This window comes from Trichosurus vulpecula, chromosome 3 (assembly GCF_011100635.1).
Source record: "Trichosurus vulpecula isolate mTriVul1 chromosome 3, mTriVul1.pri, whole genome shotgun sequence".
Lineage (NCBI taxonomy): Eukaryota > Metazoa > Chordata > Mammalia > Diprotodontia > Phalangeridae > Trichosurus > Trichosurus vulpecula.
The window spans coordinates 51,527,343-51,544,838 of NC_050575.1; the positions used below are offsets into that span (position 1 = coordinate 51,527,343).

The 17,496-nt window shown below is 41.6% G+C and overlaps 1 protein-coding gene across 1 annotated transcript in view; it reads left to right on the plus strand.

Moving 5' to 3' along the window:
• The window catches only part of ARHGAP26 (Rho GTPase activating protein 26), a 531,098-nt gene that overhangs the window by 160,904 nt on the left and 352,698 nt on the right, over positions 1–17,496 (plus strand). Inside the window, exon 6 of the mRNA XM_036749095.1 lies at positions 5,757–5,867. Coding sequence (XP_036604990.1) covers positions 5,757–5,867 — 111 coding nt within the window. The remainder of the gene's footprint in view (positions 1–5,756; positions 5,868–17,496) is intronic.

Here is a 17,496-nt window from a genome sequence, read left to right on the forward strand (position 1 = left end):
AATATACCTTTTTGTTTTTTTTTTTTTTTTTAGGGTTTACAAAAAGCTCTTAGTTGTAGTGGAAGAGAAAAGAGTCAGAATTTAGAGTCAGAAGCCCTGGGTTGGAGTGCTCTGTCTATCGCCTCATATATAAATCATTTCAAAGGTTTTTAGACTGATTCAGAATCTTACATGCATGAGTTCTTTTTAAAAGTAGCTACTTTCTAGAAGAGCAGTGGCCAGTCATTGAAAAGCTAGATTGCAGATCAGATGAGAAGGGATGAAGGAGGTTCTTGGGATCCTTTGGGCATCTTGCAAGCTAAGGTGGCTTTGATCTTTAGAATCACAATGGCTTATTTCTCTTTTTGCTTACTGGACACTTCTTACAGCTCCTTCCCTGCAGGAGTAGGGCATTTCCCACTCTGGAATTTAAGATTTTGCAAATGTGCAGAATGCCTTGAAAAAAGAAATTTTTTTTCTCCATGTGCTACAGTCAGCAGGACTAGACAGTTTCCCAGGGGAGAGGGAGGGAAGGTGTACAGCAGAGGGGGTATGTGTGCCAGTAACTGTGAGGGAAGTGGGCTCCTACTGTGAAGAGATTAAAGACAGCTTAGCAGAAGCTGACCGAGATCGCATGGGCCCAGCTGAAATGCTCTCAGTACAGTTATTATAACAGATAGGTTTGAGCCCTCCTAGGGAGGTTAATTCTGAACTTTGTGATGTAATTCTCTTAGATATTTGTTTGCGTTAAAGGGTTTAGAAAAAGCTCTTAGTTGTAGTGGAAGAGAAAAGAGTTAGAATTTGGAGTCAGAAGCCGTGGGTTTGAATCCTGGCTTTGCTTCTGTATGACCTTAAGAGAGTCACCTTATTTTTCTCCATCTCTAAAATGCAGAGGTTGTACTAGATGGCCTGTAAGTCTTATTCCAGCTCTACACCTGTGATCTTGTGCTTTGGAGCTAGAGACCTGGGTTTGAATGCGAAATCTGTTACATTTTAGGGACAATGAGGTAGCACAGTATGTAGAGTGCTGAGCCTGGGGATAGGAAGACCTGAGTTCAAATTTGGCCTCCGATACGTAACCAGCTGTGTGACCCCTGGCAAATCATTTACCTGCTGTTTGCCTCAGTTTCCTTATCTGTAAAATGGGGATAATAACTCCCGGGATTATTGTGAGGATCAAATGAGATAAGAACCGTAAAGGCTTAGCACATCATTTGGCACATAGGAAGCACCATACGAATCCTGCATTTATTATTATTATTATTTTGGTTGTGTAGCCTTGGCCAAGTAATTTCTTATGTCTTAGTCTCAGTTCCTTCATTTGTCAATCAATCCACAAGCATTTATTAAGTGCTTATTGTATTTTGTGGGCTATGCTGAGTGCTAGGAGTACAAAGAAAGGCAAAAGCATGTTCCCTGCCCTCAAAGAGCTCCCATTGTACTAGGGAGACCACATGCAAAACAACTACATAGATATGGTGTGAATGGAAGGTGATCCCAGAGTACTGGTAGTTAAGGAGGACTGGGAGAGGCCTCCAAAAGAAGGAAGCTGGGGAGGGGAGAATTCCAGGGATGGGGCAGAGACTACTGAATTGTATGGCCATGTGTGATGAACAGCAAGGAGGCCGGTATAGAGTACATGGGAGGGGGGAGTACAATTAGGAAGGGGCCAGTTTGCCAAGGGGTTTAAATGCCAAATGGAACATTTTGTATTTGATCTTGGAGGGAATAGCCATGGGTGGGTGGGTGGGAGGCTTGGGGGGGGGGGAGGGGGAGACAGAAAGAGAGAGAGAGGGACAGAGAAGAGCTGTTATAATTGTCCAGGCTTGAGGTGATGAGAGTCTGCCCCAGGGTGGAGCAAAAGGCATGCATCCAAGAAATATTGTAAGTGTACCAATAGCAGCACTTGAGGACACTTGGAGGTGGGGTAAAATGAAGGGGTTGAAGCAAACAATCTCTATGGCCCCTTCTGGCTTATATCCTCTGATTCCCTAGGAGCTTTCCTTTCTGTTTTTCTTAGTAGTTATTCTCTGGCCTAGCTTTTATGTACAGATTCTAAAGTATATTCTTGGAAGAAGTTGTTAACACTGTTTGAAGTGAGTTGACCTCTTCAAGAGCATCACTGATAAACTCACCTTCTAGTATAATATTCTCTAGTGTTTAATAGAGCAGGAGTCTTACCTCACACAGCTAGCCAGGTCATGGGGTTGGTATTTCTGTAGAAGGTTGGAGTCAACTTCTGGGATCTTTCTTTTGGAAGACTATGAAGGCTTACAATAAATTATACAGTTACAGTAAAGTTGAGCAGATTATGCACATTTTAAAAAGCTTTTTGATGTGTTTTATTGTGACATGATTTTCTTTTCCCAATATAGCCTTTCCCTGTTCGTCACCTTTATTTTTTTTTTGAAAAAAAGTTAGCATTTAAAAACACTTTTTTAGTTAATTAGTTTTATTTTTAGTTTTCAACATTTACTTCCATGAGTTTTAAATTTTTTCTCCCTCCCTCCCCAAGATGGCTTGCAATCTGGTATAGGCTCTACATATACATTCCTATTAAACATATTTTCACGTTCCCCATCGCTTCTAATAACAAAGAATAGAAAGGGGAGAGGGGAAGCAGTTCAGGAAAACTAACCAAACATGTCAGCAGATTCTTAGGAATAAATGCATCATTCTATACCCTTAGTCTCCCAGTCCTAAAAAGAAGGGAGGAACATTTGTTCTCCTGTCTTTTCTTTCAGGACTTGATTATTATAATTATATAGTGTTCAGTTTTGATTTTTTTTGTTCTTTTCGTTTACATTGTGGTAGTCATTATGTCTTGTCTTCCTGCTTATGTTTACTCGACTTTGCATCATTTCATAGAAGTCGGCCTCTTCTCTTTATTCTTCATATGGAGTAGAAACATTACATTACAATAATGTACCACAATTTATGTAGTCATTTCCAAGTTAGTGGGCATTAATTTGGTTTCCAGTTCTCGTCTACCACAGAAAGTGCTACAATATTTTGGTGTATTGAGGGTAGTTTTTTTTGTCTTTGAACTCCTTGAGGTATGTGCCTAGCAGTGGAATCCCTGGGTCAAAGGGAATGGACATCGTAGTTTCTTTATAGCCATAATTCCAGATTGCTTTCCATGATAATGATGGTAGCTGGCATTCATATTATGCATTAAAGTTAGGTCATTTGATCTTCACAGCCACCTCATGAGGTAGGTCCTGTTATATCCTTTTTCTTGCAGGAAGCCAACACTCTGGGGCAGGGCTGGGAAAACTGTGGCCTTGAGGCCACATGTGGCCTAGGTCCTTGGGTATGGCCTTTTGACTGAGTCCAAGTTTTACAGAACAAATCCTTTTATTAAGGGGATTTGTTCTGTGAAGTTTGGATTTAGTCAAAGGGCCACACCCAAGCACCTAGAAGGTCACATGTGGCCTCGAGGACCTAGAGGCCTTGAGGCCGCAGGTTTCCCACCTCTGCTCTGCAAGGTAAAGTGACTTTCCCAGGATGACACAGCTAGTAAGAGTCTGAGGCAGGATTTGAGCTCAGACCTTTGTGACCAGCATTCTATCCATAATACCCCCTAGCTCGGTGTTTGGATCAGTTCACAACGCTGTGTTAGTGTGCTTGTATATCCCTCTTACATTGGGGAGCTCCTTTGTCTTAATCATCAAAATACATTATAGAAAATACAATGGCTTACCTGTTTGACAACGAAGTGAAAAATTTTCTTTTTGCCACTACAAGAACATTAGTTTCTAGTGAAAAATAATGATTTGACTGAAAAAAAATTGTTTGAAATGTAGTTTTAACGTCATGACACTCATGGAAATAGCCAGGGAATGTGGCACCAGAGTGTCTTGGTCTGTTTCTTGGCCAGGAGAGTTCCAAATTCTTTCTAGTCAGTGGCTTTTTCCCAGTTGGCTCTTTTTACCTTGTGATTTCAGACCTCTGTATACAAGTTTTATTATATACACATTTACATGCCTATCATCTGCACCTGCAGTTGGATGAGTCATAGGTTTCTATCCATGCAGTATGTAGGTGGTCAGTGTGTAGTAGCTTTATGCCCTTGGGGAGGTCACTTAATCTTCTGAGTTTCCATTTCCTTATCTTTAAAGTGGGTGTAATTATACAGGTACCACTTACTCCAGGGAGCGTAATGCTCAAATGAGAGAATGGAGTATAAACTGCTGTGCACATTTCAAAGACATGTGTGTCAGCTGTGAAAATAATAGCAAATAGACATAGATAACATCTCAGTGTACAGGCATACACACACACACGCACACACACACACACACACACAACATGTGTGTTCACAGTAGGTAGGGATGTAGACGTTGAATTTGAAAGGTAAGAGGAGTCTGATTATCAGTCTTGAAAAATGGACGATTTACCAGGTATGGGCTTTTATTTATTTCTAAATGAATGAATAAGTGATATGATATGATATGGTATGATACAGTATAATATGGTATATACTTGGGCTTAGGTTCCTCCTCTGATAAATATTGGTTGTGTGACCCTGGGCAAGGCACTCAGTTCTGTGTGTGTGTGTGTGTGTGTGTAGAGTTGGTGAATAAGCTGGAATGAGAAAAGCTCATTTGTAAATAATATCTTAGCATGTTTCTTGCCTAAGAGAGGTATAAGTTTTTTCTAATTGTGGGTATTGCACTCATATACCTGCACATATTGGAGGAGCTGGGTAGCAGAGTGGTTAGAGTGCCAGACCTGGAGTCGGGAAGTCTCACCCTCCTGAATTCTGATCTGCCCTCAAGCACATACTAGCTGTGTGACCTTGAGCAAGTTACTTAATCCTGTTTGTTTCAGTTTGGAGGAGGAAATGGCAAACCACTCCAGTATCTTTGCCAAGAAAACCCCAGATAGGGTCACGAAGAGTCAGACGTGACTGAAAAATGACTGAACAAAAAAACAAACAATATAAGATTTGCAAAGCACTTTACAAATATTTTATCCTCAATATCTTTAGGAGGTAGGTGCTATTGTCACCCCCATTTTGCAGGTGAAGATACTGAGGCAAACTGTGTTTAATAATTGACTTGCTGAGTCACACGGCTAGCGAGTGTCTGAGGCTGAATTTGAATTTACTTCTTCCTTCCGGTGCTCTGATCCATACTGATAATAAGTTTCCTCAACAGATGTTCTTGTAAACCAGTAAAATCATAGATATGGACACTCCCCTAACATATAGTTATTCCTTCCACATCATGGGGGTTAGGGGCATGGTGCCCCCGTGATCTGTGTAAAACTCTTTAGCTCTCCCTTCATACCAGAGAAGAAGTCTGAATTTTTTCTTTTTCTAGGCTCTGTGCCATCTGCTGGTCTTTGCTTGCATATCATTCTGCAGAACTCCCCCCAAATTTCCATTTAATTTCTTATGCTGACTGGTGATAGATATTGAAGTCATGATAGGGAAAGTTGTGTTGTATCCCTGAAGTACTCACATGACGTTGTTCAGGATAGTGTAAAAAAAACTAAACTCTCCTAGGTCCCTAAAATCTGAGCTGAGGCTCTGTGTGTGTGTGTGTGTCTGTGTGTGTTTTATATAAAACCATAAATTAAGAATTAACACTTTATCCAGTGTAGCTCTCTGTATCTCTTTGCAAGGATAAGCAGTAGGCTGCCTCTTCTCCTTTTAGTATTACCTCTTTATTTGAGTGCTAGGCCTGTGATACTGCCTTTTTCTTTTGTCACTGGTGAATAGGTTTGAGTACTGATTTTTTACTTTCTCTTGTTTCCTCTCTTCTTTGTAGGCAGACAACCAAGTGGACCTGGTCCGGCAGCACTTTTATGAAGTCTCCCTCGAGTATGTCTTCAAGGTGCAGGAAGTCCAAGAAAGGAAGATGTTTGAGTTTGTGGAGCCTGTAAGTAAATACTGAGTATTTAATGGTGTACGGAGACTATTGGTGGTTTGGAAATGGCTTTACATTTTGGGGGGAAAATGTTGACTGGCACAGTTTTCGCATCCTATCCAAGGTAACAGTGAGTGAATATTCCATAGCAGATAATTACATTAAGTCAGACTGTTGGTGACCCTTGGAATGAGATTGTACAGTGGGTTGTCCTGGTCCTGGTGTGAGATAAACGCTGTTCCTAAGGCAGGATTGCTAAGCTTCTTTTCTTCTCTTGCCATCAAATATTAATTGCCCCTCAACTTCTCTCATACCTTTCCCAACCTTGAAAGTGTTCTTCCTTTGGTAAAAAACTAACATATACTTCCAACTCATTCAACAAAATAATAGACTACCAAGAGGTATAAGAAGTAGGAGGAAGAAAAGGGCGAAACATAGAAGCTTCCCTTCTCTTTCCTAGAATGGATTCTCAAAGCGCATATTTCACATGGGTAATTCATGAGAATAAGAAAATCTAGTTCTCATCATTCCTCAACTGGGGAATGTGATTCCTGGCAACATATTTATTATGACCTGGGCAGTTTGGATGTTGGGTAATATGGGATTTTGCATATAGTAAGAATTTTGCAATGGTTGTATGCTTGAATGAGTCATGTAGTATTGGGGGAAAACAACCCTCAGCCTATACAATTCTTTAGTGTTTGTTATTTCATTTGTATCTGCCCTTATTCCCAAATTCCATTCCACTATTGCCTTGAGGCTGGATCTACTATATCCTAAAGGTATCATTGCGGTATCTTCTTACTACAGATTGTACAACCATCCAGCTAATATGAGATTTCTGGTGCACATCCTAGGCTGCCATCTTTGTTCACACGGTATACATGTCTTCTGACTTTTGTCACTATGCCATGCCAATTTGGAATTCATATTCACAATTGTTTCACGTCAGGTGGAACCTTGGAGCACGATGACTAGAATTATTTCCATAATTTGATGATCTTTTGATTAATATAGATACCTGATTGTCTAAATTACTACCCATCCTCATCCTCATGACCTACAGTTCTTATTTATATCCTTTCCACAAGGTGTCTACCCGGTGCATAGGAGCCTTCCTCCAGATGTCTTGGCATTGCATGAAGTACGCTGGCTTTCCATCTGGTGCAACCTCCCTCCACCTCCTTTTCTAGGCATACTTACATTGCTTCTTCTGCATAATTCTTCCTTGGTCATGTGTTGCAGCCTATTTGTATATGCTTCTCCATTGTCCTCTGGATGACCTAGAACTCTTAAATCTTTGGAGACTGTCGTATCCTCTCACTTGCAGTCATATGGCATCACAGGAAGAATATTGATGTTACAAAGATGGCTCTTTGTTTCAGGGAGAAGCTTTAGCCAGCAAACACTTGGTCTCCTTGCCAAGTGCAGGGATATGGCAGCCAAAGGCAACACCAGGTTAGAATATAAACTCTTCAGTAACATTTTATAGAGGAGGATGGTGGAAGATTAGAAGCAGTTTTGCCTCGTAAAGTAGTGAGAAGCAGTGGAGAGAAAAACAAATTCACAGGAAGCTTGGTGAGACACCTGGCTAATCCTGATCATCTAGATCCCAATCAAGGAATCCAAGGGTGAAAATGGAAAGGGAGACAATGAACAGGCAGAAAAACCAGGAAAGATCGAAAGATGTTTAAGCATTTTAAGGACAAGCTCTTTTCTTCATCAATTGTAAAGGATGCAGCACGTTCAGATTCTAAAATCACAACCGTAGATGGGCAGCCCAAGGAAATAGAAATATAAAAGACACAACAAGGACAGGAAGAGCAGACTGGAACAGTTATACGTAGGGGAGTTTCATGTGAGAGATGACATGATTTTAAGAGGATTGAGGGATTTATTCCTGAGATAACTGAAAGAGGAAAGAATATCCAAATGCTTGGGGAAAAAAACCAGAATTAATTATTATTACCAAGGAAAAAAAGGCAACCTAGGGAATATTCATAACTACTGACTTATGTCTACTTTGATATTTCCTAGAAAACTTTATAACAATTATCCCACTTAAAGGCATCCGTGATGAAGGTATGAGAAGGGGATGTGCTGGTTCTTGTAAACAGTATATCTTTGTAGACCTATAACTAACCTTGAAGTGAAAGGTTCTTATTTGTTGACTTCAAAGAAAACCTTATATTCATCAGAGTTGACAAGAAATAAAATGACCACTGATGTATGGGAAAACAGGCACTGTTAAAAGAGCTGTGAAGTGGTCCAGCCATTCTGGAAAGACATGTTGACTTATGCCCCCATAGCTATTAAATTGTGATCCAGTGACATCACTTTTAGGTCTATGCCCCAAAGAGATCAAAGAAAGAGGAAAAGGACCTGTATGTACAAAAATATTTATAGCAGCTCTTTTTGTGATGGCAAAGAAATGGGAACTGAGAAAGTGTCCATCAATTGGGGAATGACTGAACAAATTATAGTATATGATTGTGATGGAATACTGTTGTGTTGTAAGAAATCATGAGGGGGATTGCTTCAGAGGAGCCTGGGGAGACCTGTATGTGTGAACTAATGTAAGTGAAGTGAGTGGTACCAGGAATACGGTAACAATAATACTGTAAGGACAAATAATTTAGGAAGACTTAGGAAATCTGATCAGCACCGTGTCTCATCCAGTCTTTACAACGCTATGAGATAAGGACTGCTGTTTTATTCCTGTTTTACAAACGAAGAAACTGAGTGTGACCAAAGTGAAATAACTTGCCCGTTATCACACAGCTAGTAAAAGATCTTCCAGACTCCAAGCTTAGTGCATTTACGCATAGTGCTTCCTAGTTGCCTATGTGGCGTCGCCAATCAAATCAATCCCTCAGCATCATAAAGCACCTACTATGTGCCAAGCACTGTGCCAAACGCCTTACATATATTATTTCATTTGATCTTCACAACCTTGAAAGGCAGGTGCTATTGTGATTCCCCATTTTACAGATGAGGACACTTAGGCAAACAGCAGTTAAATGACTGTTTCGGGGTCCAACAGCGAATAACTGTCTGAGGTGACATTTGAACACAGGTCCAACTAAGCCTGGCACCTCCTACTTGCCTCAAAGAGGCCACCCTACTGAAATGGGAGAAAACTTAGTGGCAGAAAGATGTTAATTGTCCAGACTTTGATAAAGTTCTATCAGTAGCCCATCAGTGGAATATCTTGGACAGATACTATAAGTGGATGGTGAATTGCGCACAGAATTTAGTAGCAGAAGGAAAGATTGCCGTGTGGAAATTGCATGCTTCTTCAAAATGGAGATCCTTCGTTTTAATGTCACCTTTTCCAGATAGCTCCCCTCCCTCGCACATAGAGCTGAAATGTCTCTCTTGAGACGTTGATGTCTCACGGAATGAATCAAATTAAGAAATCAGAATTTTCATCATGACCATTTTACTTGGCAAGTCTCTTAACCCTGTATTTCAGTTTCCTTATCTGGTTATTACTTATCTTAAAAACTATTTGTTAACCCAGGGGTGTTTCAGTCACAATTCCACAATTCCTATGATTGGTATTGTGCTTTCTCCCACAAACCTACCCCTCTTCTGAATCAGTTTGAAGTGTGGGAAGCAGATTTATCCATCAACAACCATTCTTAAGCACTTCCTAGATATTGTGCTAGGTACTGGCAGCCCAGAGACAGAAACAAACAGTCCCTATGCTCAAGGAACTTACCATCTAGTGGGGAGTGACAACCTGTATAGATAGGAGTATGTAAGAAAATATTCAAGACAAATATGATGTGGTGGTTGCAAGGAGAGCCCTAGAACTTGATGGAACAGGAGAGGTTTCATGTTTGAGCAGAGCTTTGAGCAGGGGTGAGGAGGGAATGTATTCTAGGCATGGGAGAGCTAGTGTGAAGGCTCGGAGATGAGAGCTAGAGTATCATCTGTGAAGACCAGCAAGAAGGCTGGACAAACTGGACTGCAGAGGGTAGGAAGGGGAGTAATCTGGAACAGGATTGGAGAGGTGGGTTGGAGCCAGATTTTGAAGGAATTTAAATACCAAAACAGAAGAGTCTACATTTGATCCCCGTTTGTTGTAGGGAAGTAAGTGACATGTTCAGACTTGTGCTTTAGTTAAAGTGATTCACTGGCACACAGGAATTTAATAAATGCTTTTTGACTGACTTTAGGAGTTTCGTGGAAGATTGTTTGGAGTGGGGAGAGGCTTGAGGCAGGATGACCAAGTAGAAGGCTTTTACAACACTTGTTAAGGTAGAAAAGACAAAATTTGGCCACAGATTAATGGATATGTGGGGTGAGAGTGGGAATTCAGAAATGACACTGAGGTTATGAATATAGGTGACTGAGAGGATCATGGTACCCTTGATAGAATTAAGTAAGGTCTGAAGGGAGGTACGTTTAGGGGTAAAAGATATGTTGTAATTTGCAAATGTCATGTTTAAGAGTTACAGGATATCCAGATCAAAATCCCTAATTGGCAGTTGGACATTCTCCTAGAGTTCAGACCAGGGCTGAATAAGGGAGTGATAGAAATTAAACTACATAGTCACCAAATGAAAGAGTGCAGAGAAATCATCAGGACTGAGCCTTGGGGTACACCGACATTTAAGGGGGCAGGACCTGGATGATAAAGCAGGAGACCTTACTGAGGAAACTTAGAGGAGAGACTTTGTAAGGGAGAGAAATTTAGCAGTGTCATACTGCAGAGAGATATAGGAGGGGGAGGATTGAGAAAAAGCCATCAGATGTGACAATTAATAGACCAGTGGTAACTATTTACTTTGGGTAGAGTAAGTTTAGTGATGAGTCATTCAGATAACAATCATTTTTTGAGCATTTACTATGGGCCAGACAGTTGCTAAGCATTGGGGAAGTAAATGAAGGCAAAAGGCAGTTCTTTTCTAGTGACTATGAGGATGTTCGAAGCCACATTGCAAAGGGCTGAAACATTTCTCAAGTCTTGTCATTTCTCTCTCCAACAGGGTCTTTTTCGTTCATCTTCACTCACATGACTACCTTTCCTGGTTCAAGCCTTCCTTGCCCCTTGCCAGGATAATTATAATATTTCCAGAGCTCCTCTGTAGTGCATGATTTTTCTTTCTACATTCTATCTCCCAGTCAAACTGGATTTCTTACTGTTTCTCAAAGACACTAATATCTAGATATTGAGGCAGTTAGGTAGCACAGTTGATGTAGTGCTGGACCTGGAGTCAAGAAGACCTGAGTTTAAATGTAGCCTCAGGTATTATATATGACCTGGAGAAAGTCACCTATCCTCTGTCTGCCCTGGTTTTCTCGATTGTAAAATGGTGGTCTGTTTCCCAAGGTGGTTGTGAGGTTCAAATGAGATATTTCTAAAGCGCTTAGCAATAGTGCCTGGCGCTTAGTAGGAGCTTGATAAATGCTTATTTCATCCATCTCTCTATCCATATTTCCTGTCTTTATGACTTTGCATAGGCTGTGTGTGATTCCCATTCCTGGAGTATGTATACTCCTTTATATTCTTTGCCTTGTAGATTCTCTAATTTCCTTCAAGGCTTAGTACAAATGCCACCTTCTACACAAGGCCTATCCTGATTCTTTCTTGCTCAATCATCCCTAATTACTTTGTATATTCTCCCTTGCATGTTCTCTCCATCCCTGCTAGTTGTCATCCCTTATTTCTCCTTTTGAGAAGACCATCTGCAATCAATGCCTCTATTTCCTTTCCTCTCATTTTCTTCTTAACTCTGCAGTCTGGCTTCTGATTTGATCATTCATCTGAATCTGCTCTCTCCAAAGTTACCAGGGATCTCATAATGAATTGCCAGATCTAATGACCTTTTCTCAATTCTCATACTTCTGTATTTCTCTGTAGCCTTTGACACTATCAATCACCCTTTCCCCCTTAATACTCTCTTTTCCCTAGGTTTTCATAGCATTACTCTGCCCTGGTTCTATCCTGACCACTCTTTTTCCTTCTTCTTTCATGGATCTTTTTTCACGTCATGCCCACTAATGGTGGGCATTGCCCAGGGCATTGTTTTAGGCTCTCTTTTCTTCTCCCTGTCTTACTTGGTGATCTCATCAGCTCCCATGGATTCAATATCATCTCTATGCTGATGATTCTCAGATCACCTAAACTCTAGATTCGCATTTCCAGCCTCCTATTAGACATCTCAAACTGTCCCGCAGACATTTTAAACTCAACAGGTCCAAAACTGAACTCATTATTCTCCCCCAACCCACCCTTCTTCCTTACTTCCTTATTACTCTCAAGGGGATGACCATTCCCGCAGTCACCTAGACTCTTAGCTCATCACTGACTTCTGACTTTTTCCCATGCCCCGTATCTAGTCACTTGCCAAGTCCATTGATTTTACCTTCATAACATTTCTTGTATATTCCTCCCTATCTCTTCTGACATTGCCAGCACCTTAATACAGACTCTCATTGCTTTATGCCTGGACTGTTGCAATAGCCTGCTGATCAGTCTCCCTGCCTCAAGTCTCTCCCCACTCCAGTCCATCCACCACTCAGCTATCCAGTTGATCTTCCTAAAGTGCAAGTCTGATCATATCATTGCCTCCCCCACCCCCTACCTTTCCCCCTTATTCAGTCAGCTCCAGTGTCACCCTATCACCTCCAAGATCAAATATAAAATCCTATGTTTGTTATTCAAAACCCTTCATAACCCAGCCCCCTCCTGTCTCTCCAATCGTCCTACGCCTTACTTACAACATGCACTCCACGATCTGATGACACCAGCCTCCCTTTCCATTCTTCACACATAACAGCCCATCTCCTGACTCTGAGCGTTTTCCCTGGCTGTCTTCCGTGCCTGGAATTCTCTCCCTCCTCATTTTGATCTCCTGGCTTTCCTGACTTCCTTCAAGTTCCTACCAAAATCGCATCATCTACAGCAAGCCTTTCCCAATCCGCCTTAATGCTAGTGCCTTCTTTATGTTGATTATCTCCAAATTATCCAGTATATGTCTTGATTGTGTATAGTTTTTGCTTAGTATCTTCAACATTGGATTGTGAGCTTCTGCAGGCTAGGGACTATTTGTTAACGTTCTTTGTATTCACAGCACTTATGGTAATACATGGCACATAGTGGGTGCTTGTTGGTTTTACTTAGCCACCTGGCCTCAACCTATCTTTCCAGCTTCCATTGTAGTATCAGCAAGGCAGTAATCACAACATCGATGATAATTGTGAATATGCCTGTATAGTTCTGTATTCCAAAATATAAGAGACTCTCCATATAGAAGGCAGAAGAAGTAAAACATTCATCCAGACACTAGAGAGCCAAATCCCAAAACCAGTAAGTCCAGTGCATCCAAGCAGCAAGCAGGTCCCCCAACCAGTAAGCCCACTTCATTGTAACAGCAAGAAACTTAAGACACTATCACAGCATGGAGCCTCGCCATGCCATTAGCCTTCCCTGCTGCTGGGACCTTCTCACAAACACTCGCAAATCCTAGCTCACTCCTCGCTTGTGTCCTTCTCCTCCGGGGGTTCTAGCTCGCTCTGAGCATTTCCTGTTCCACTAGTTCAGCAAGCTCCTTCCACCACATGTGACTTAGGCTTCCTGTAACACAGGCAGGTCACATGTACCTATTAATGGGTGGGAAAGATCTTCAAATTTACATTACCATTACAGTTATCTAGCCAAACTTGCTTGCTTTCTTGTCCTCACGCAAAATATTTCCACCTCCCATGTCCAAGCTTTTGCACTGGCAAGGAATTTTCATGCCTGGAATCTAATCCCTCCTCACTTTAAAATCCATTCTCTACTCACTTTAAATCATCATTTAAAAGCTGATTGGCTCTCTGAGGATCAAGGAGACTGATTCTTGTCTGAGGAGCTACATATCCCATTCTGGGTCCGTCTCTGTCTCCTTTTCCCTGTCCCTCTTCCTCCGCTAAGTCTCTTTCTCCCTCTCCTTTGCCCTCCTTTCCTCTCTCTCTTCCCTTACCCCTTTCTCGTTCTTTCTCTCTTTTCCCTCTCTCTTTCCTCACCCCTTTCTCATTCCTTCACTCCTTTCTTCTCTCACTTCCCTCACTCCTCCATTCCTTCTCTCCTTTCCTCTGAGGAGGCAGCCCTTGATCTGAGCCTTAAAAGAAACTAGGGATTTTGGAAGGGTGGAGGTGAAGAGAGAGTACATACCAGGTAGAGGCAAAAGCCTGGGCAAAGGCTCAGAGGAGGGAAAAGGAATATCGTATCCCAGGATTGGCAAGTAGGCCAGTCTGTCTGGTCTGAAAGTGAACGAAGGAAGGAATCATGTAGCAAGCCTGGAGGACTTCCAAGGCTACTTCCAGCTCCAGCATTCCACACTTCTAGGAACTCTGCTGAGAGATCTAGAGAGGGCAAAGGACCCAGAAGCCTGACCTCCCAGGGGTTTTACCTGGTCTCTCTTCAAATGACCTCACTAGCCTCTCACTGTGTAAGATGTTATTTTATGACTATAGGATACTTCACTGGTCCCCTACAACTATGATGTCACTTTGGCAAATCTTTATTGGATATTTATTATGCGTAGGACACATAGTAAAACATGCTTCTTTCTGCTAAATAAGACAATATTTCCCCACATGAAGCACATAATCTGGTTGGCTCATAGGGCACATATTCAAATAACTAGAATACAAGGTGACATGATCAGTGTGTATGTAGCACAGTTGCTATGTGAGTTCAGATGTGGGAGGAGGCATTACTGATTGGGCAGATGCAGAGAGGGGGAATATGGGAATTTAATCTGATAAGAACGTATGGCACTGCTATAATCACTGTGCCGGGCTAGAAGTAAAAAAAGACAAAAATGAAAGAACTCTTGCCCTCGTGGAGCTTACACTGTAATAAGGGGGTGGGGCAGGGGCAGCAGCAGTTATACACATATATAAGTATAGAGTCATTTGGCAAGCCGGGGAGGTCAGGTAAGCTTCCAAGAAGAGATGACATTTGAGCGGAGCCTTGAAGTTGTTGTTCATCCTTCATTTTCAAAGAGGACGGACCAGACGGCTCAGGGTCCTGAGGAGAGGCGCTGAGGAGGGATTTTACTCGAGGCAGGATGAAGACTTGTACAAATGCTCGGAGGCAGAAAACAGCACCATGAGCTCAGGGAATATCCGGTAGTACAGTTGGCCTGAGCAATAAGTGCTGAGTCTAGGTTTGTTCTTCGATTGTTCTCCAGTTGGGTCAGAGTCAGGCAGCACCTTATGGTTCTGTAACGTTGTAATGTTTACAAGGTCCTGTCCTCCAGCAGTCCTGTAAGGCAGACAATGCAGATATTATTAGCCCCACTTGGCACGTGAGGAACCTGAAGCCCAGGGAGGTTGAGAGGCTTTCCCGTGGTCACACAGCATTAGAATCAGGTTTCAAACCCAAGACACCCCTCTGTGTAAGTTTAATGCTCCTTCTGCTTCATCAGACATGGAAAGTGAATTATCTCCCACAGATTTTGAGACCAAATAGAGATTCTCTTGCTCCTCTTTTAAAATGTTAAATGCTCTCCAGAGAGTTGGGCTTATTGATCATTCATACTTGATAGTGAATTTCTTTACTCAAATAATCCAGTATCCTTTTGAGAATGGGAGTTTTGTGAGAGGAGAAAATGAAAATAAAATTTAAGAGTTTGTAGCACTTTGAAGGGGGGAGAGCAATCATAATGAAAAGTTAAGAACTTTAAGAGACGGAAATACATATACTTCAATGACATAGGAACTTAACTGATTTAAACTCCATTAAAACCTATGGATTATAATAAAGGCTAGCTTTGGAAAAATGGAATTTTCGGTTGATGAAGTCATTGGGCAAGTCACTGATAGAGACCATGTCCCATTAATGGGGAGGAGGGGAGAAAACTTCTCTCTTTCCCACTCCCCCAGGGGATTCCCTCCCCAAGTGCTCCTGAGCCTATACTGCTGTATTCTGTCTCTCTCTCTCCCCCTCCTTTCTCTCTCTGTCTCCCTCCATACACACACTTATCCATGTTCATGTTTGTTTTGGTGGTGGTGGTCTTAGTACCTAGCATTTAGCACAGTTCCAGGAATATAGTAGGTACTTCACAAATGCTGACAGATTTCTGTAGAAATGTGACTGTGAAAGGGAAAAGAAACATTGTATGCCATCTTGGGCATTGGAAAGGTCTAGATGAATGGGAAAAAAACCATGCAAATGATTTTTCCAATTTAGGACGACAGAAGCAATTAAATGTACATGTCAACTAAGAGCTAGAAACAGTTTTCTGTGGTCACTCTTGTCTTCCCGGTAGACCGCGTTGTTCTGTGTGCTACTGCTAACATCTTTCCTAGAACAATGAAAAAGGGCGAGACCAGCGCTCTTGGTGGTGGTGGTGGTGGTAGAGGCGGTAGAGGCTATTCAGATCGTACTGTAAGCGGACTGCTTTTGGACAGCTGCACTTTAATTAGCCAGTGTCATGCTAAGAAATTTCAGTGTAGATACTGTCCCTTTGTAGGCGCTGTTACCACTGACCTATGTCTGTGGCTGAATTTTCTGTGACTCTGATTGTCTTGGCTTCTGTACTTGTATAGCATCATTTAATGAGCTTAGGATGAGGGGAGTGATGGAGAAAATGAAGAAACTTTGGGTTCATCTCTCCTGCTCCTGTACTTTCATGTGCCTTTACCTTTCAGGCATCATTAGAAATAGAGTAGAGAGGGGCTGGGCCTTGGCTTTGAGAAGTCTCTCCAGGAATGTGAGGCTTGTCATGTCAACAGATTGCAACACCTACGTGGGCTAATGGATTCAGAGCAGACTCGGAGCATGCCTGGGACATAACACATCCTTTGGAAATAGCTATTTGATGCTTGTTCTTCAAAAGCAGTTGAGGTTCCTTTTTTTCATTTTGGAGTAATCGTTTGAATGACTGATGATGCTGATGAAAATACATTTGGTTATTTAAAGTAATTTAAATTTTTTCAATGAACAAAATCCATTTTATGCTAATTCACTTATTAAGCAGAATGTCAACACACCAAATGCATCGGTACTTTAGGGAATTCTTGACCTCATTGATGGCCATTAGTAAGGGGAGGAGACGAGATATGGGATGAAAGCTAGCAGGGGTTGATGGATTAAGTGGTGGTTCTTTTTTGTTTTTTGTCTTTGAGAATGGGCAAAACATAGTCATATTTGTGGGCGTGAGTCCTGGTCAGTAGACAAGTGGTTGAAGATTAGTAGGAGTGGGAATTATCTGCTGGAGAAGATGGGAAAGAATGGAGTCATTTGTACAAGTACAGGGGTTTTCTTTGGAAAACAGAAGGACCACCTCATTATATGAGATAGGGATGAAGGAGGAGATAGTGGCAGAAGACATGTGGGATGAAAAGGTTTGGAAGAGCCACTCTGGTGAGTGGCATGGTGAATTAATTAGAAGATATAAAAAGATTGTATTACAATAATGAGGGCCCATTTGAGATTAGGTAGCATTAATTTGGAGTGGATCCAGCCAACTTGCTTTCATGATTTTCTCTAGCTTCATTCAGCAACATGTAAGTAGGACCAAATGTAAAGGGTGGTGGATGTAATATAAGGCTTTGCACTGCAAGATTGATGATAGAATAATGTGCTGAGGGACTGGAGTGTAGGATAGCATATAGATTTGAAATGGTTCACCACGGG